This window comes from Phocoena sinus, chromosome 3 (genome assembly GCF_008692025.1).
Source record: "Phocoena sinus isolate mPhoSin1 chromosome 3, mPhoSin1.pri, whole genome shotgun sequence".
Classification (NCBI taxonomy): domain Eukaryota; kingdom Metazoa; phylum Chordata; class Mammalia; order Artiodactyla; family Phocoenidae; genus Phocoena; species Phocoena sinus.
Genome location: NC_045765.1, coordinates 17,417,320 through 17,438,724, shown reverse-complemented (window position 1 = coordinate 17,438,724; position 21,405 = coordinate 17,417,320). Strand labels below are relative to the sequence as shown.

Here is a 21,405-nt window from a genome sequence, read left to right as displayed (position 1 = left end):
CCCAGAGCTCTGGCTGGCTCCCTTCCAGTACTCGGCCTCAGTTAGGTGTCTCCTTAGAGGGGCCTATTCTGCCCACCACATCTAAAGTCTCTCAGGCCTCCCCTCCCCCACGGCAGCCTCTACCTCATGCACTGCTTTAGTTTCTTCCTGACACCATTTTGAAATCATCTGTCACATGTTATGACATCCCCTTCACATGAGACTGAAGGTCCACAGAGCAGGGCCCTGCTCTCCTATACTGCTGCTACTTTCCCTGCTCCTAATACAATGCCTGGACATAGTGGGTGCTCTATAAACATGAGCTGACGGAGCTGTGCCTCAAGAAGCCTGCCTCGGTCACCACATGAGTCTGGCTTGTAACTCTCGACAGACTTGGGAAGGTGGCCAGGAAGCAGAGACTGGAACTGCCTGACCCTTGGCACTCCTGAGGCTTGGCTTGTTAAACACCTCCTCTGATTCTGGGAATTAGCCGGTAACCTAAAATACAGACTGGGGGCAGGGAATGTTCAGGGTTTTATTAGCCAGTTTTTCTGTTGGCCCCCAACAGGAAGCCCAACAAAACCAGCATTCCAAGTTGCAATGTTCAAAACCTTCCTAAATATTTAAAGTAACTATATTGTATCTCATCAAGAGGAAGTACTGCAATTTACTTAACCAATCCCCTCTGACAGCTCTTTAGATTCTCCTAGTTTTCTGCAGTTATAAATAGTGCTACTAGGAACACCGCTGTGCTATATAACCGTTTTCTGCACTCAGAATTATTTTCAAGGATGGCTTCTCAGAATTGGAATTTCTGGGGTGGACAGACGGCACAAATATTTTAAGGTGCTTGCTACCTTTTTCAAAATTTCTTCCCACAAAAAAGTTGTACAGCAGCCTGCCTCATCACACTGCAGTCAGCATTGAGGATGACTGAGGTAATCTGACAAGCAGAATCATCTCCCTTTGGCTCTGTTTTGTACTTCCTTCACCACTCATGAGAGCGTGTCCCCCACCCCACGCCAAACAACACACACATTCTGTGCATTCTCAGCCAAGACTTCATGAATCTTGTGTTCTTCCCTTCACTGTGCCTTATATACATGGCTATGTTAGGCTTCATTAGAGTAATTAAACCTTTTAATTCCATCACATGACAGGCTTCCTCCCTGAAGGGTGCTCTTTCCTGCCCTTCTAAGAGCTCCAGCTTCTCTAGGTCTGACCCGCTTCCAGCCTATGGCTGAGGTGAGAGGTCACTGAGAAGACTTGCCTTCCAGGCTCCCGGTGTGGCTTCTGTCATCATTTGATGCCCCTTCACAGTGTGACACTGACAAGAGTGGGTGGGTGAACATGCCAGAGCACACACTTTCTTACAATAAAAAAGAAAACGACACAAGACCTAGAGAACTGCACTGACAGTAAATCTAAGGGTTTAAGTAAAACATCTGAACTGCTAAGGATCTAAAGTATCCCTTAAGTCCAACTTCCCTCACATTAGACGTAAGGGCATGGATGAGGTCTAGAGAGGGGAGAGACTGGTGGCCCTGGGCAATGTCAGTGCTAATTTCCTAGGTAACACCAAAAACCAAACCAAACACCCCCACCACCAATGTGCATTAAGAAAGCAGCTAAATCACAAAGGAAATCAACTACCAAACAAAGCAGCTGTGTACTGGTCCACCTCCTGCCTGTGGCACAGCCATGTGAATTGAAATACATGGGCAGTTTCCATACTAGCAAAATAGTTTTATTATTTTATAATGATAAAACAGGAAAGTAAAGATTTCTTTTTGGTGTATACCAGAGTTAAGGGAAGTAGAAGAATAAGGGAATTAATAGGACTTTTATGTACTTTGATGACAGTAAAAAGTTAACAATACCGACTGTTTGACATAAAACTTATAGCCCCCAAAACACATATATAAAGGATCATAGTTTTAAAATCTATAAAAGTAAAAAATATACAGTCAGAAGCTCTAACGCTTATTCATTCTTTAATATAAAATTGTAAACATTTATTTACACAAAGCAAGTGTGTATAACAAAAGTCCAAGCACCCTTTTCTTTTGAGTCATGGCTCCTGGAAGATGGGGATTTGCACTGAAGTGGAGTTGTCTCCTTCCCTGACTACCCAAAAACCAGATTCATAAATAAAGCCACAGGCAGCTCCCTGGGGGGACTCCAAGCATCACATTTTATTGCTCTGACACTGCAGCAAGTGAGAAGCCTGCTGTCTGTCTAGGTGGCCCCAGGACTAAGGCAGGGGCAGCCCTCCTCACAAGGGGGAGGCAGAGGCGCGAGCGCCCAGGGATAGAGGTGAGCAGCAGCCAGAGGGAGACCAGGAGAGGAGCAAGGACCCACCACCAGCCTTCTGCCTGCTATTTTTGGTAGAAAACCCGCTGAAGTCACCCTCTTCCCCTTCAGATTGGGGAACTCACTCAGAGGGTGGAGTCTTCACTGGCTTTATGATTCATTCCCTTCTTTGAGAGTTATATTCAGTAACTGGGGAAGGCAGGGAGGGTGTTTAAAGGGGAAATGGCCCAAACACCACCCATGGTGGCAAATGGCTATTAGAGAAGAAGATCTGAGGGTCCAAGTACCCCCATGAAAGGCACTGCTGGTGCAAAATAATTACCAATGTGTGTACAACCCTTTGTCCCCTCAAAGCCACTCAAGCTGGTTGTGTGAATATTTTCCTTGGCTCAATTCTTTACATATGATACTCCTTGAATTATCCATTCTGAGGCTCCAGGGAAATAAAAATGGGGTTGTGGTTTTGCCAGAGACCACTCTGTATATACGCCACTCTTTTCAGTGTACTATTTTCTCTCCGACACCCCATTTAAAAAGGTCTCACCTTGTGCTTACCATGTTGCTTTCGTTACATCGAAGTGCTCTCTCTTCATTTCCCATAAACAGCCCACAGGTTGTTGTGGACTCTTAGCTTAGTCAAGACCTAAAAAGTCACAGACCTTAAGAGAGAAATCCATTTGAATCTTTAGAAAGGATGTATTAGTGTTACAAAACAATTCTCTTTAAAAAGTGCAAGTCATCTGACAAGGGAGTGGCAGAAGTAGTAAAACAAAGTGGAATTCCTTCCTCTGGCCCGGCCTGCGTCCTCCCTGCCAAACAGGGCACACCTATTTTTCTCCTTCCCACAAACCTTTGCTTTCTGGGGAAGGGATACCCAGCTCCTTACTATGCTAGGCTTCCCTAGGGAATTCTAATGACTCTTTCTTTTTCTCTCCAATCCAGTAAATCAGTGGCTTAAGGAGTTTTTCCATTTGGGCTGGAGAGAGAAAGAAGGGGAGGCAGAAAGAAAGGTTATGGGAAATGAAGACAGGGTGCAGGAAAGACATCTGTTCATAACTCGACAATGATCACCTTCCTAACACATTAAAGATGAGTTTTCGGAGAAACAACAAAAGAGGACACAGGAATCCCAATTGTTTCATTTCAGCATTTGGCCTGGGGGCCACCTGGGGTCTTGCTACCAACACATGGGAGGAAGGGATTCCTCAGCCCACATCCTCCTAAATGCCAGCCTGGAAGAACAGCATTCGGGGAGGAGGAGGAGCTGCTGGAAAGACCAGATCTGTGTCACTAACTGCTTTCTCATGGCATCCTGTTCCTTTTTGGCACATGCAGTCACAGCCTGCACTTACGGAAATGATTTTCCAGTGAGCCTCCCTTTGCCCTGAAAGCTGACAAAGAGCAGGAATAAAAAAGGCTCTTAATCAAAAGGAAACCCTAAGTTTCCAATGCCACTTATCAATTTAAACCACCACCTACCCTAATCTGTTTTAAAATCTTAAAAAAAATTTTAAATCTTTTCTATGCTACAAATTGCAAATAGTTCTGCTATAAAGTTTCAACAAAAATGTGTCCCAAAATTGGGGCAAGTGGAGAAATCTTGGATTAAGTCAACATGATAGCATAGATTTTTATAAGCCTGACATCGTGGGGTTTCACTGTTGGTTTTTTGGTCATTTGGATAGAAAACCACCTGCAGAACCCTGTCCTGCTGTCCCAAAACCAGATAACGACGCCAGCAGATGGGGTGGGGCCAGCCCAACATACCACAACTGCTGGCTGGGAGCCCTGGGCCCCACAGAGCCTGGGAGGACCAGGCCTCAGCCCCATGGCTCTAGCTCTACCTGCCCAGCTCCCCGGGCTGTGGGCTTTTGGTCCAAAGTAGTTGCTCTTTCTTGAATTTGAGAAGAAAAATATAGGCTGTATGAACACTGAAAACACCACAAATCCTCCTGTTACTGAGGCCCTAGAAGGTCGTCCAAATCATTCATCCACTCCTCCGAAGTCCTGTTCTTCAGCAGGGAGTCGATCAGGTCGGCATCTCCCGCCATGCTGGCCAGCCCGCTGCTACCTGGCTGCCCACTGTAGGCAAACGGCAGTTCTTGGCCTGCGGTCCGCACAGGGTAGGCTTGGGCGCAGTGTAGCCCTGCCCGGCCGCCCACTGTTGGGGCGGGGCTCTGGCTGAAGGCCCCCAGCTCAGGCCCAGCTGGGCTCAGGCCCGGCAAGGCCTGCTGTGGGGCTCCCTGGGGAGGTGCTGGGGCAGGGGCACTGGTCCTCTGCTGTGTGCTCACAGGGGGCAGCATGGACCCTGCTGCAGCTGCTGAGCTCATGGGGGCCATAGGCCTGCTGGGCATCGCCTGGGAGAACTGCGGGCTGGACATTTTCAGGTGGGCCTGCTGCATGTGGAAACTGGAAGCTGCAGTGAAGGGACTTACGGAGTTGTTCCCTGGGGTCTGGCCACTCAGGTTCGGCATTCCCTGATGTTGCCATGTGGAATTCTGGCCTCCCATGGTCGCCGATACCCTTGGGACCTGTGGCTTAGTTAAACCAGAGTTCAGGGTCCCCTTATTGTGCTGTTGGGAGATACCCGAGTTCCCCAGAGAGTTCTGCCCATAGGCAGCTGAAACCGAGGTGTTCGGGCCCACACTGGTCTGCCGTGGAATGTGGGCATGTCCATTGGTGGCCTGTGGCGGGGCCTGGGCAACTCTCTGGGTCATACCAGAAGCCATGCCATAGAGGCTGCCCTGTGGCATGCTTTGCGAGCCAGTGAACTGAGCCACACCCCGGTCCTGCTGGCCTGAGCTTGAAGGGAGAGAGGAAACCGAAGTGTGTCCAGGACCCATTGGTATCAGATTCCCGGCCTGAGGGAACACTCGAGGACAGCTGGAGTTAGATGGACCCAAGTTGTTCATGCCAGGTATGGCAGAAGAGGACCCTAGAAGACAGAGAAAATTCTGTCAGCTAAGCTAGCATTTCTTCACCACCACTATGGAGATACCTCCAAGACCCATGCTGCAGCTGCTATCCCACAGGCCTGAAAGGCAAAATCAGAACACCAGATACCTCATGATCCGTGGAACCTCAAAGAGAACCCTGGGGACAAAGGTTTCCCACAGGGTGGAATGGAGGCCGGTCTGGAGCAAAAAGGAGATTAAGACAGGCACAGAGGAAGGGGCAAACTCTATGGCTAGAATGTGGGGAGAGTATCTAGAGATAAAAGGAAGAGATGGTCCTGGCCAGATTCAGAAGAGCTGCAGCCACCATAGGAGGGGACAGGGTTGCAAAGCCAAAGGGTAACTGGACTGTGACTCTGGTTTAGACCTAGCTCGGCAGGGACTGTCAGGATCACTTAGATGAGGCCCACACAGTGTGGCACTGCAGGGCGGTGAAGGGAGGAAGGAGTCTGGACTGAAATCAGAAGATATTTACTGAGCACCTGCTCTGTGGTAGGTTCTGTGCTGGGGAGACAGCACAGAATGGGACAGAGAGGTCCTGTCCTCAGGGAACTTGCTATTTGGGACTCTGTCTTAAGCAGTGGATGCATGGTGACAGCCCTGACTGAGATGTTCTTTTGTTGGTAGGTGAGCGATGGTTCAGGGGTTGGCCATAACTGAGTACACTTTGTTTCTCCTCTTCCTCTCTCCATCAGCACCTAAACTAAAAACTGAGTTGAAGACAAAAGGGAAATGCTGAAACAGTCCACTTCTCTACCACTGATAGCCCATAACAACATCAGATGGGATGAAGGTAGGAAAGCTGGCCAAGACCCAGGCTTCTGAGACACCCACAGACTTCAACCCCTGGTCTCTGTTAGCACAAGCATAAAACCCCACTTAAGGGCTTTCCTGGTGGCGCAGTGGTTGAGAGTCCGCCCGCCGATGCAGGGGACACGGGTTCGTGCCCTGGTCCAGGAGGATCCCACATGCCACGGAGCGGCTGGGCCCGTGAGCCATGGCCGCTGAGCCTGCGTGTCCGGAGCCTGTGGTCCACAACGGGAGAGGCCACAACAGTGAGAGGCCTGCGTACCGCAAAAACAACAACAACAACAACAACAACAACAAAACCCACTTAAGTCTCCTCTGGAATGCACAGCTGTGGTCAACTTCTCTGGGACACTTTATAACGAGAACCACTGACCAAGAGAAGCACAGGTTTCGAAGATATTCCAAGAGCTAGGAAGGCAGGTATGGCCTAGATTTTACTGCATTTGTCAACTGAAATCTCTATTTCTGGAGCAACAGCCTGAGCAATGGCTGTCAGGTTCCCTCACATATCTGAGACAAGACAGCTGAGACCTCAGAATGCTTCCTGCCCCTTTCTGGTCAACTGTCTGCTGCTGATACTGCCATCCGTGACACCAATATGAGTAGACAGGAAGAAAGAAAAGAAGCAAAAGGCCATACAAGTGCATTAAGTCTCTCCTTATCTGGAAAATAGGAGAGGGTCATTTTTTGAACAGACACATAATGCTAGAAGCAAAGAACTTTCTTAAGAATTACAGAAGCCACTTCCTATTGATATTTTCCAACTACAGATGATTTTGCCTCAAAAGATTATACAGCCAAGGACCCAGCCAAAGCACTTAGCCAAAGTAGTCTGCCTCTATGACTTTCTTCTCCTGACGTGTAGAGTAACCAGAACGCTAGGCTCCTTATGCAGAATGGAGTTACAGGAGCATATACATCCATTTAGCATCTATAGCATAAAACTGGGCAGATAGCAGGAACTCAGCATGAGTGGAACAGACTACCTGCTCTGTCCAGTGCCTGCCTTCCCTTGCCCCACTCCACTGCCTCAGACACTCCTCACCTGTGAACTGTCCAACCTGTTGTGGGAAGGTGCTCTGTGTTGGGTCTTGGTACTGGGGTGGCGGGCGGGTCAGATGGCGCTGAAACTGTTGCTTCTCCTAGAAAATGCCAAGAACAACAGAAAATTACAAGACCCACATAAAACAAGAACAAAGTGATTAGAGAAAAGTAAACTGTCCAAGTTTGTTACTCAGAGGGACTCCTATGTAGATAATGCTCGTAATCTCATTTGGGGGGCTCTTAATAAATTGTAGTATGAGACAGAAGGATGGGGCAATGATTTAAAAAAAAAAAAAGGTGATGTATCAGTTAAAAGAAAAAAGAATGGCAGACCAGGGAAATGCAAATCAAAGCCACAATGAGATAGATATCACTTCACACCTACTAGGATGGCTAGAATCAAAGACAGATAAGCGTGTCAAGGATGTGGAGAAACTGGCCCCCTCACACACTGCTGTGGGAACGTAAAACTGTGTAGCTGCTTTGGAAAACAGTTTGGCAGTTTCTCAAAAGGTTAAACTAAAGAGTTACCATATGGCCCAACAATTCCATCCCTGAGTGTATACTCAAGAGGACTGAAAACCTATGTCCACAGAAAGGGGAAACAGCCCAAACGTCTATAAACTGATCAACAGATAAATAAAATGCAGCATATTCATATAATGGAATATTATTCAGCCACAGAAAGGAGTGAAGTATGGATACATCCTACAATATGGTTGAATCCTGAATGCATTTTATATGAAATGTCCAGAATAGGTAAATCTATAGAGATAAAAAGTAGATTAGTGGTGCCCTAGGCTTGGGAAGATGGGGGAACAACTTTTAATGGGTACAGGGTTTCTTTTAGGTAATGTTCTAAAAGTGGCTGTGGTGATGGTTTGTATAACTCTATGAATAAACTAAAAACTATTTGAATAATACACTTTAAATGGGTGGATTGTATGTCATGTGAATTACATCCCAATAAAGCTGTTATTTAAAAAATGGCAGAATTGAGGCAGTAATGTGGGCTTTAAAGTCATCCTCAATCAACTTTATTCTCTGGGTAGCTAGTTCTCTTATGTCTTAAGGATGTAATTTAAAATCCTGAGAACTCCTGTAACCTTGGTACCTGAACACTACATTTGGTGACCAAGTGGGTGAACTGCAGGACTGGGAGGGGGCTTGTCAGTCCTGATTCTTGAACCCCAGGACCTCAGGGATGTCTTCATTTCCCCACTTTATGTTCTCCCTTATAGCAATCTCTACCTTTACAAAAAAGCTGGATCCCACAGCAAACTGGTGGACCAAGTGAGCTCAGTGCTTTGGTAGCTGCTGACAAGGGACATGGAAAAATGTTCCTAACACATACAGTTTTAGCCACAGATTCGGCCTTCATTAATCCCCACTAAGTGACATAAAGCTGCTCTGACACAGGCTACCACTGTCTGAGAAATGTCACACTCCTGTTTCAAGGATACTCTAATACCGGGCATACAAACAATCACAAATCCACATACATACACACTGGAGCTTGTAGCCACTGCAGTGACTTGGGAGGCAGGAAAACATGGGAAGGGATGGTGGGGTTTTCTTCCACCTTTCCCTTTACCTGTTCTGCCAGAAGGTGCTGTTGCCTTTGCAAAAACTGCTGTTGTTGCAAATGCTTTTGTTGCTGCTCCCTCTGTTTCTGTTGGTCCAAAAGCAACTGATGCTGCTTCATTACAGCTGCCTGCTGCTGGTTACTGAGAAAGGAGGTGCTACTGTGAGTGCTGGCTACGGACACAGCAGGTGGCTGAGTCCCCACACTGGCAGCCTGGGTTGGTACAGGGACGCTGGGAGGGTTCTGGTCCTGTCAACACAGAAAAGGGGGTCTCAAGTCAGGTGGGACATACTGAAGACTATAAGCCCTGATCAGAGAAGATGAGCTGCATCCAGTGAAAACCTGGCTCAAGGCTCTCTCTTGAAGCCTCTTCTTCCCTGCAGGCGACTCCAGTGAAACCACCCTCCAGGGCGGGGCTGGAGACCAATAGCACTAACACCTGAGTATCCAGGCATGGCAATGAACAGTCACTAGCTGCATGTTAGGTTTGTTTCCTATGATTCACCAGTGGCAAAGGTGTGATTTTACATTTAAGCTTGTATATTTGTATACATAGTTCCAGTGGCAACTGTAGCTTATAAATGCTCCCTTACTGGAATGCATGGGTGTGGATAGGCCCCCAGAGGAGGAACTTCTGAGGGGCTCTGGTTGATGGAGATGCTACATTCTGAGTGTGCAAACCTTGGGCCCCTGGTGGCAGGGCTGTCCCTGAACCTCCTGAAATTATATGGTTTGTCCACATGTGTACAGCATTTTCCTGGGAAGAGACTGCTTGACTTTTGTCAGATACTCATGCTCAAAAAATACTGAGTACCAATGAGAATTTTAATGGATATTCTCTATTAATACCTGGACCTAAAGTGAGAGTCATGTCAAAGGTTACCACAATATTACCCCAACATCATTACTTACCTTTAAAAGAAAAGGAAAAATTTTAACTCATACAGGAAAAAGGCAAAAAGCAATTATCATTTGAACAAATTCAACTTTTTGAGCTTTTACCCAGTCTTTATTTATTTGTATGTATGTATGTATGTATTTGGCTGCACTGGGTCTTAGTTGGGGCATGTGGGATCTAGTTCCCTGACCAGACATCGAACCTGGGCCCCCTGCATTGGGAGTGTGGAGTCTTAACCACTGGACCACCAGGGAAGTCCCTCATTTGTATATTTAATCTTTCTACAAGATTCTAATCTTAGAGTAGACAGATTCTGAAGTAATCTCCTCACTCCAATCACCAGAAGCTTATGGACTACAAGAGTGCCTTGTGAGGTGCAAAGTACTACTGAAATGGCAGACATCACTGTGCCGCTCTTTCTTTAGGATGCTCTCAGTGGCTGTGTAGCAGTTTAGTGGCTGAAATAATTAGAAGTATGAATGTTTACACATGCATTCTTCTGCTGACAGATGCTTAGACTGCTTCCAGTTTTTGGCTATTAGAAATAATCATGCAATTAGTATCTTGTATGTAACTTTCTTCCTTTTTTTGGATTATTTCTTGCGGGGGTATATAATGTGTCAATGCTTACGAACATTTTTATGGCTTATGAAAAATACGAAAAGTCAAATTACTTTCCAAAAGCATTGTGCCCATTTACACACCCTCACTACTATCTGAACATGTCAATTTCCTCATGGTATTACTAGCATTTTTTTTAATTTTTAAAATTTTAGAGTGTGCTACAAATAGACTGCAGGCTTACAGTAGTGAAAGAAAGGAGGCAATGCAATACACCCAACTGCATGTGACACAACTATTGTCACACAAGTGTTAAAAAGTATCAATGGATCTATATATATATATGTCTTCTATAGATATAGAAGACAATCCAGGACACACTGTGTAGTAAGAAAAGCAAGTGCTAACTTTGAGGAAGTCCGGGAACACTCTGTGTTTGTTTACTATACAAGCCCTAGCCATGAGAAGGCTTCCAGTGGGGAGACATTTTAGAACATATTTGAATGTGAGCAGAAATGCAAATAATGATCATCATAGAATGGTACTTGACCATTCTCCACCCTACAAAGCCATGTGATTCTGCCAGGCTTGAGTGTTGACTGAATAACCTGTTAGGAAGCAGCATTCACCTAAATGTTATAAGCTTACTAAAACTTAAGGTATTTTGAACACACATGTTTGAAAAGTGGTATAAAAAAAAAAGAGCAGAGCCTCTAAGGACATTAAATGTGATCTTGCCACAAATAACTTAAGTTGTATGGCATGAAAGAGACACTAGACCAAGTGCAGGGGATTCCTCAAATGAGTATACAGTTAAAACCAAGTTACACTAGGGAATTTTACCCTATTTTTGTTTATTAAGAATCAATCCTCGTTTGCTTGGTCAATTTTCACTCCCAAGGGAGTCAAAGGACGAAAGTACCAGCTCCCTCCCTCCCTTTGTTCCACAAGTACCTGGGACCTGGTAACCACACTAGGATGGATGTGGATGCAGAGTAACAGAGTAAAGCCCCATGCTCACCTGGCTAGGTGGAACCAGTGATCGGAAGGGCAAATTTCCTGGCTTTGGTTTCATTAGAAATAAGGAGTTCTGCTCGTTGTTCAGATGAGACAGCTGCTGGGGAAGATAAGCCATCAGGGCCGGCTTGCTCTGGCCAGCCCCAGGGCCACCTTGCCCACAGTCTGCTTTGTAGTGAGAAAGGGGTTTGGTGTTGCCGTAGTCCAGCACGGATCCTTGGTTAGCCACGGGATTCTGATTCAAGTTACTTGGTGGCTGGTGACTCAGCAGGTTCACATGGCTGGGCTGGAGGTAGGGGCCTCCTGGCCGAGGGGAGCTCTTGTTCACACTGGGTATCATGAGCAGTTTGGAGCTAGTGAAGTCTTGCTTGTAACCGGGAGGGCTGGCAGGTTTTTCCATGGAATAAGGGACATTTAAGGGACTGTGGGAGGGGCCTGTCTGCTGCCACGTGGACATCTGGCCTGGAGCTGGTGCTGGGGCAGCCTGCTGTGGGTTCTGGAGCATCTGCTCACGCTTCTGCTTGGCAGCGATCTGCTGGAGTTGGTGGGCAGAGGACAGCTCTGAGCTCCCGCCTGGGCCCTGGCTAGGCAACACCACACTGGAGAGGGCTCTTTGTGCATTCTGGGCTTGGGCTGATGCTGACATCAGGTTGGGACTGGGATTGTCCACCCCAGGCTGACCAGAGGTGTGGAACAGGGGCTGAGAGCCCCCTAGGCTGGGTGAATCTGTGTTCACAGGGCCAGATGAAGGCCCCATAAAGGTCTGTCCTGCAGACCCAGCCCTCACTTGTGGAGAGCCTAACTGTTCTTGTTCAAAGGCTGCTGGAGAGAATTCTGTTTTAATATTAATGTCCTGTGCCAAGGGGGTCTGTGTGGCAGAACCAGAAGACTCTGGATCCTTCTTCTCTTCAAAGTCCTCATTAAATAGATCCTTCATGTCTTCATCAGGCACTGACCTGTTCAGCTCCTCGATGAGCTCCTTCCACTCCTGCTCATTAAGGTTGAGGTCAGGCATGAGGTTGCTCTGAGATATGGAGCCTCCGGCCCCTGTGATCATGCAAGGCAGGTCGTCCACGGGCTCCTGCTTCAGTTCTTTATTCAGGCTCAGGGGAAATGGCTCACTGGGGTTGCTGCCTCCATTCAAGTGGAGGCTCGAGTCTGCCAGACACTTCTTGTTGATGGAGTCCAGCCCCAGTGAATGCTTCCCGCTGGCCTGTAGGGCCTCTGTGCCAGGCTTGTCAGGCTGACCAAGGGGGGAGGCTGGAGGCAGGCCATTGGAAGAGACGGCAACTCCCAGAGGGGCCTCCCGGCGGGTCTTCTTATGCCCAGGAAAGAAGTCTCCATAGCCATTCTGTTGATCACCATTCTGAGGGGATGTGGCACTATCAAGATTCCTCTTCACTGTATCATGGAGATGCTGAAAAACAAGAAAAAGAGTGACTTATATATACACCACATATGAGGCCCGTCTGCTTCTCATGGTGACTTAAACCAGGGGCCTGTATCCCTGCAGTGTTCTCCTGCCGATTTTGCTTGCCCAGTTTACAACCCTCACTTCTGGGAACACACCCCCATTCCCCCTCCAGGGTTGTCTCTGCCTCTTCCTCTCTTGTGGCCTTGCCTGAGTGAAGACTAGCTCAGCTGTGGGAAAGTAATCCGGCTGCAGTCAATGTGTCAGTCCCTCGACTCTTGCAGCTCTTTTTGCAGGACACAAGCCTGATGCAGCCCACAGTCGTCTAATCTGAGGGTGTGACTGAGAATGGAGCTAATGAGAAAGAGCCAAAGGATACATATACATTCTTGAAGACATCATTTGCATCCCAGATCTAGGTTATACACGAGACCAGCCATCCCCCTGGACTTTTCACTTATGGGAACCAATAAATTCCTCCTTGTGTTTAAGCTGGTTTAACTTGGATTTCTGTTGCCTTCAGCTAAAGGAGACTGGGCTAGTATAGGCTCTTTTTCAGGCCTTTTTGGGGGCTGATCACAAGCTCCAGGCCTCCATCTTGGTGCACAGGCATTTTCATGCCCTTCCTCATCTTTCTAGGTGCCCTTGCCCGGCTCCACCCCTTCTCTCCAGGCTAGGCTGCTTCCTCATATGCCTTACAGGCCTCTGCCTTTTGGCTTTTGTCCCACTCTGCTCCCCACCAACCGTGAGCATCTTCTAATCCCCTGCACCCAGTCACCAGCCCTCCCAAACCCTGCCACTTCTTAACAAGACCATTAATTTGAACACAGTCATGTCTGTCTGGCAGTTACTTACTTCCCCATGTTCTCCTCAACTGGATTTGTTCAACTAACCTTATTAAGAGTCTACCGTGTGTCAGGGACAAGTGCTGTGGGGATATCAAGACAAATGAGGTGGTCCCTGCTCTTCATGGGCTTCCAATCTTCTAGGATATGGGACATACATGGACATGGCTACAGAATAAGACAAACACCATATGCAAGCCATAGAGCAATAAGCACCCTGAGAGTTCAAGGGCAGGAGTTTCATGGAGAGAACATGACAGGGAAGAGAAGAGGTGGTATCTTTCCGTTATTTCCCAGCCTCGTTTTCAGCTACCAGGACACAACTCTTCCACTAACAGAGGCACCTGCACTCAGGCTCTATACATGTCTGCTCCTTTCCTATGTTTACTTCTCCTACATTTTTGTCCTTTATCCCCCACTCTCAATTCCAACCTCCCCCCCAACCACTGGCCCTAAGCATTTATACTGGTGCTATTTACAACATTCCAATTACAGCTTTCATTATTAAAGATAAGCAGATTTCAGAGGAATCAGAGAGTAGCACAGGACACTCTGTGCTGCTTTCTTCTGCTGCAGAGAAGGGCCACAATGACCCACCACATCCACCCCAGGAGGCTGAGCACAGAAGTACCTGACCCCCTGGGCGGGGGTGGAGGGAAGGAGGGGGCCAAGGGCACCAGCTCTCAGCAGCAAACTACCTGTAGACACAAATGTGTAATGAGCAAGAAAACAAGGAGGGCTATTTTATCACTCCCTGAGTTCCAATTTTAATGTTCCATTCCCTCTCCTTCAAGATTTTCTTATTTCTTAACTGTTAAAGCTGACTGCACAGTGTTCTATAAATCCTGGCTAAGTATTTCTTTAAATGCATATCTGGGTACTTAAGTTAGCTCAGAAAAGGTTAGGAATGCTCAATAAATGGAACTGTAGGGCAGAAGTATAAGCAAAACATGATCTTAGGACTCAACTCAAGAACACAGCCCCTACGTATAGAGGGAACATATCTCAAGATAATAAATTTATGACAAACCCACAACCAATGTAATATTCTGTGGTGAAAAGCTGAAAGCCTTCCTGCTAAATTCTGGAACAAGACAAGGATGCTCACTCTCACCTCTTCTATTCAACACAGTACTGGAAGTCCTAGCCACAGAAATCAGACAAGAAAAAGAAACAAAAGGTATTCAAATTGCAAGAGAAAAGGTAAAATTGTCATTATATGCAGATGATATGATACCATACATAGAAAACCCTAAATACTCCACATAAAAACTACTACAACTGATAAACGAATTCAGCAAGGTAGCAGGATACAAGATTAACATACAGCAATCAGTTGCATTTCTTTACACCAACAATGAAATATCAGAAAAGGAATGTAAAAAAAAAAAAACAATACCTTTTAAAATTGCACCCCCAACAATAAAATACTTAGGAATAAACCTGACCAAGGAGGTGAAAGACATACACTGAGAACTATAAAACATTAATAAAGGAAACTGAAGATGATTCAAAGAAATGGAAAGATATCCCATGCTCTTGGATTGGAAGACTTAATACGTTAAAATGGCCATACTACCCAAAGCAATCGACAGATTTAATGCAATCCCTATCAAATTACCCATGACATTTTCCACAGAACTAGAATAATCTTTTTTAAAACATTTTTTTAAAGATTTATTTATTTAGTTAGTTTATTTTTGGCTTGAGTTGGGTCTTGGTTGCGGCACATGGGATCTTCATTGCAGCACATGGACTCTTCGTTGCAGCATGTGGGCTTCTATCTAGTTGTGGCATGTGGGTTTTCTCTTCTCTAGTTGTGGCACGTGGGTTCCAGGGCGTGTGGGCTCTGTAGTTTGCAGCACGCAGGCTCTCTAGTTGAGGCGTGTGAGCTCAGTAGTTGTGGCACATGGGCTTAGTTGCCCCACAGCATCAAACCCATGTCCCCTGCATTGTAAGGCAGATGCTTTACCACTGGACCACCAGGGAAGTCCCTAGAACAGATAATCTTAAAATTCATATGGAACCATAAAAGACCCAGAATTGTCAAAGCAACCCTGAGGAAAAAGAACAAAGCTGGAGGCATAACCCTTCCAGACTTCAGACAATACTACAAAGCTATAGTAATCAAAACAGTGTGGTATTGGCACAAAAACAGACATACGGATCAATGGAACAGAGGGTCCAGAAATAAACCTACACACCTACAATCAATTAACCTTCAACAAAGGAGGTAAGAATATACAATGGGAAAAAGACAGCCTCTTCAGCAACTGATGTTGGGAAAGTTGGACAGCTGCATGTATATCAATGAAGTTAGAACACACCCTCTCACCATACACAAAAGTAAACTCAAAATGGCTTAAAGACTTAAATGTAAGACATGACACCATAAAAATCCTAGAAGAGATCATAGGCAAAACATTCTCTGACATGAATCATACCAATGTTTTCTTAGGTCAGTCTCCCAAGGTAACAGATATATAAACCAAACCAAACAAAAAACCCAAACAGGACCTAATGAAACTTACAAGCTTTTGCACAACAAAGGAAACCATCGGCAAAATAAAAAGACAACCTATGGAATCGGAGAAAATATTTGCAAACGATGAGACTGACAAGGGCTTAATTTCCAAAATATACAGACAGCTCATACAGCTCGACAAAAAATGGGCAGAAGGGCTTCCCTGGTGGTGCAGTGTGGTTGGGAGTCCGCCTGCCGATGCGGGGGACGCGGGTTCATGCCCGGTCCAGGCGGATCCCGCATGCCGTGGAGTGGCTGGGCCCGTGAGCCGTGGCCACTGAGCCTGCGCATCCGGAGCCTTGCTCCGCAACGGGAGAGGCCACAACAGTGAGAGGCCCGCGTACCACAAAAAAAAAAAAAAAAAAGGGCAGAAGACCTAAATAGACATTTCTCCAAAGAAGACATACAGATGGCCAATAGGCATATGAAAAGATGCTCAACATGGCTAATTATCAGACAAATGCAAATCAAAACTACAATGAGGTATCTATCACCTTACACCGGTCAGAATGGCCATCATCAAAAAATCTACAAATAATAAATGCTGGAGGGCTTCCCTGGTGGTGCAGTGGCTGGGAATCCACCTGCCAATGCAGGGGACACGGGTTCGAGCCCTGGTCCGGGAAGATCCCACATGCTGTGGAGCAACTAAGCCTGTGCACAACTACTGAGCCTGCACTCTAGAGCCCGCGAGCCACAACTACTGAGCCCACACGCCACAACTACTGAAGCCCCTGTGCCTAGAGCCCATGCTCCGAAACAAAGAGAGGCCACCGCAATAAGAGGCTCATGCACCGCAATGAAGAGCAGCCCCCACTCGCCGCAACTAGAGAAAGCCCGCGTGCAGCAATTTAGACCCAACGCAGCCAAAAATAAAATAAATTTATCAAAAAAAACACAACACCCTTTAAAAAATAAAATAAATGTTGGAGAGGGTGTGGTGAAAAGGGAACCCTCCTATACTGTTGGTGGGGATGTCAGTGCAGCCACTGTGGAAAACAGTATGGAGGTTCCTCAAGAAACTAAAAATAAAATTACCATATGATCCAGCAATCCCACTCCTGGGTATATACCCAGACAAAACTATAATTCAAAAAGATAAAAAAAAAAAAAAAAAAAAAAAAAAGAAACATGCACCACTATGTTCACAGCAGCCAAGACCTGCAAACAACCTAAATGTCCGCTGACAGATGAATGGATAAAGAAGATGTGGTACACATATACAATGGAATACTACTCAGCCATAGAAAAGAAGGAAATAATGCCATTAGCAGCAACATGGATGCAACTAGAGATTATCATACTAAGTAACGTAAGCCAGAAAGACAAATGCCATGATATATCACTTATATGTGGAATCTAAAATATGACACAAATGAACTTATCTATGAAATAAACAGAACCACGGACACAGAGAACAGACTGGTGGTTGCCAGCGGAGAGGGGTTGGAGTGGAAGGTTGGGGTCAGCAGATGTAAGTTTTTATATACAGAACGGATAAGCAAGTTCCTACTGTATAGCGCAGAGAACTATATTTACTATCTTATGATAAACCATAATGGAAAATATAAAAAAGAATGTATATATATATATATATATATATGTATAACTGAATCACTTTGCTGTACAGCAGTAATTAACACATTGTAAATCAACTATACCTCGATTAAAAAAAAAAAATACATGCTCCCAACGCAGGGGGCCCAGGATGGATCCCTGGTCAGGGAACTAGATCCCACATGCCACAACTAAGAGTTCACGTGCCACAACTAAAGATCCTGCTTGCCGCAACAAAGATCCCGCGTGCTGCAACTAAGACCTGGCACAGCCAAATAAATAAATAAATATTAAAACAAAACAAAACAAAGAACACAGCCCCTACAACACAAGGACATGTGTGCTTTACTTTCATGTAGGTTTTTCTGCTTCCTGCTGCCACCTAGGGGTGAGAGGGGGAAAGGAACCATAATCCTAAAATGGACCCTTTATAAGATCCTTTGTTTTAAAAGTTTCCTTCTGGGAAGGTAAATTCATACCCATTTAGTCCGTCAGAAGGAAATAAAAATGAGTTGCTAATTTTAGGGGGGGTTATTCTTTCTATTATTATTATTATTTTTTGAAAATCATTTGTTCCTTAGTGTCAGGTTTGGGCTCTGTAAACCTGGGAGCTCAGTTTTCTATTTTCCTAAGGAGGAAGATGGACACCTAAGAGGTCAACGCACCTGATGAGTCAGCTGATTGTCCCAGATTAGAAACAGAATCCTTCTTTGCCATAACAGTTATAAAAGTTACCACGTCCTCTTTCAATATCCACATGCAAACAGCTGCAGACAAGTTCCAAAGTAACAACTTAATTTTGCAATACCGAATGCTTTTAGCCAAAGGAAACGCCAGGTCATTTTCTCAACTGTGCAAAAAATTTAACTGGAATGATATAGGTGGGCTTGGGAAGTGTGGAATACGGTGGCTCTGGCAGATTTTTGAGTCTTGATCATTTGCCGGAGTGCCTGATATGTGCAGGGCACTGCAGAGGAAGACAAAGATGAGTAAACCATGGAACCTGATCTCCAGGAATTTATAACAGATGGGAAAATGGTCTGAACTGATTATAAATTATTTAAGAACAAACACAGTAAGAGCTATAAAGCATACAAGACTGGCTGTCCTTGTGCTTGCCCTCAGTGTATCTGGTACTTCTGGGTACTCAGCTCAGAGGTTTCTGTTGTAACTACCTAATGGTCTCCTGATGCACAGGGTTTCAGGAGGATTCTGGGATAATGTGTTCTGGTGCTCATTTCCTCCACAAGGGGGTTTTGTTGAAGAATACTTCATGCTTGATGGTAAACTGGAGGCCTTGCATGCTCACCCAGTCAGTCCTGACTCCTACCCTAGCCTCCTAACCCATCATCTTCTACTCTGCGAGAGGGGCCCCAGGATATCAACGGTGAGTCAAGCTGGAGTTGCCACACCTTATGGACACCAAATCAGTATACTGTACCCACACACCCACTAGATCTCACTTAGTGAGGACAGTCCCTCACCTAGTCTCTACTTCCACCACCCACCAATGAAATTCCAGTGTGCTTTGTGGTAAAACTTCCCCAAATGAGAGTTCTCCCACTCTGAATTAACAAACAGATGTGGCTGTTTAAGACAGGGGTGGCTCTCTCATCAATGTTCCTTATGCACAATGTTCCTTATGTAGATGAAAGTATAGGTTGACAGGGACTTCCCTGGCGGTCCAGTGGTTGGGACTCTGCGCTTCCACTGCAAGGGGGTGCAGGTTCAATCCCTGGTCAGGGAACTAAGATCCCGCATGCTGTGTGGTGCGGCCAAAAGACGAAGGGAGAAAAAAAAAAAAGTACAGGTTGACAATATAGAGGTTCCTCAAAAAACTAAAAATAGAGTTGTCATATGTTCCAGCAATCCCACTCCTGGGCATATATCCAGACAATAATATAATTCAAAAAGACAGGGACTTCCCTGGTGGTACAGTGGTTAAGAATCCGCCTGCCAATGCAGGGAACACGGGTTCGAGCCCTGGTCCAGGAAGATCCCACATGCCGCAGAGCAATTAAGCCCATGAGCCACAACTACTGAGCCGGCGCTCTAGAGCCCGTGAGCCACAACTATTGAAGTCCGTGTGCCCTAGAGCCCATGCTCTGCAACAAGAGAAGCCACTGCAATGAGAAGCCCACGTACCGCAACAAAGAGTAGCCCCCACTTACTGCAACTAAAGAAAGCCTGTGCACAGCAACGAAGACCCAACGCAGCCAAAAATAAATAAAAAATAAATTTCTAAAAAAAAAAAAAGGAAATAATGCCATTTGCAGCAACATGGATGCAACTAGAGATTATCATACTAAGTAAAGTACTGCAGAAAGAGAAAGACAAATACCATATGATATCACTTATATGTGGAATCTAAAATATGACACAAATGAACCTATCTACAAAACAGAAACAGATTCACAGACATAGAGAACAGACTTGTGGTTGCCAAGGTGGGTGGGGGGTCGGGAAGGGATGGATTGGAAGTTTGGGGTTAGCAGATGCAAACTATTATATATAGAATGGATAAATAACAAGGCCCTACTGTATAGCACAGGGAACTACATTCAATATCCTATGATAAACCATAATGGAAAAGAATTTTTTTTTTTTTTTTGCCGCAGCGCACGGCATGCAGAACTTCTCCGACCAGGGATTGAACCTGTGTCCCCTGCATTGGAAGTATGGAGTCTTAATCACTGGACCACCAGGGAAGTCCAAAAAGGATTTTATAAAAAAATGTAATATATATGTATAACTGAATCACTGCTGTACAGCAGAAATTAACACAACATTGTAAATCAACTAAACTTCAAAAAAACAGAGTATAGGTTGAAACATATAAAATCATTTAACTTTTTAAGGTAATATTGGTAATTTCAACCTAATACCATGCTCACCTTTCTTTCCCCCATGAGCTCTTCTAGTACCCTGTATATACAGTGAGGACACTCAGGAACCCCGACTGTTGTTGGAAAAGATCCTCTAAAGGTAAAGTGGATCTATTTTCATGCAACATTAAAGGTTTCAATGATTTGAGGAAAAATCAGTGAGGTCCAAAGTAGCAACTCTGATAAGGCACTAATCTGAGCCAAATGCTACAAGGACAAGTCATTACTTCCTTAGTGTGCCTCGAGGACCACTCAGCACCTGCACCTACTATTCCCCACTGATTCAGAATCTCACTCAATCTTCAAAGGTACCCTGAAGATGAGTATCACTGTTTCTGTTTTACGGCAGATTAAAGTCAGATTACACGAGGTTTCCTAAAGTTTGAGCATTCAGAGGTCTTGGGAAGGATCTGCAGCAGATCCCCACAGCCCTGCCCCTCCCCTGGTCAGTCTGAGATTGGGCCCAAATTAATCCCACCTCCACCTGTGAAGCTAAAAGAGTTTGGTAAAAAACAAGCAGCAGGGAGTGAGTCAAGAGTTTCAAACTGTAAGGAGAACCTCCCTGAGACCAAGCACAAAGAGCCCTGTTAAGACGTTACCAGAAAAATGGGCTGTGCTGAAAAATATCTCACACACCAAGGCTACAAAAGATTCTTTGTAAAATATTTAAAGAAAAAAATGTTACAGAACCTTCTATAATTTGCTACTAAAGATTCCCACTCTTAAGACATTATGTCTTAATAGTTTGGTATCATCACTGATTAGAAGCACACTGAGTACTAAGGAGATCTGTAAGCACCACTCCTTGCCACTAAATCTGCCTACAAGGACATACTGAAAATGCCAAGTTTTGAGAAATGTATTTTCCAGAAAACTTTATAGTTTTGTGTCTAGACATTTTTATCACCTTAAAAATTTTTTTTATTTTGAAAGAATTATAGATTCATAGGAAGTTGCAAAGAGTACAGAGGGTCCTGTGTACCCTTCACCCAGTTTCCCTCAACAGTTGTATTTTACCTAAT

At 45.3% G+C, this 21,405-nt stretch overlaps 1 protein-coding gene across 1 annotated transcript in view; it reads right to left on the bottom strand.

Annotated features, from left to right (window-relative positions):
• Window positions 1-1,710: 1,710 nt before the first annotated feature.
• Window positions 1,711-21,405, bottom strand: part of MAML1 (mastermind like transcriptional coactivator 1) — a 45,644-nt gene continuing 25,949 nt past the window's right edge. Inside the window, exons 2-5 of the mRNA XM_032627139.1 lie at window positions 11,166-12,578; window positions 8,695-8,934; window positions 7,102-7,198; window positions 1,711-5,227 (exon numbers count right to left, since the gene is read on the bottom strand). Of these exons, the coding sequence (XP_032483030.1) occupies window positions 4,248-5,227; window positions 7,102-7,198; window positions 8,695-8,934; window positions 11,166-12,578 (2,730 nt within the window). The 3' untranslated portion in view covers window positions 1,711-4,247. The remainder of the gene's footprint in view (window positions 5,228-7,101; window positions 7,199-8,694; window positions 8,935-11,165; window positions 12,579-21,405) is intronic.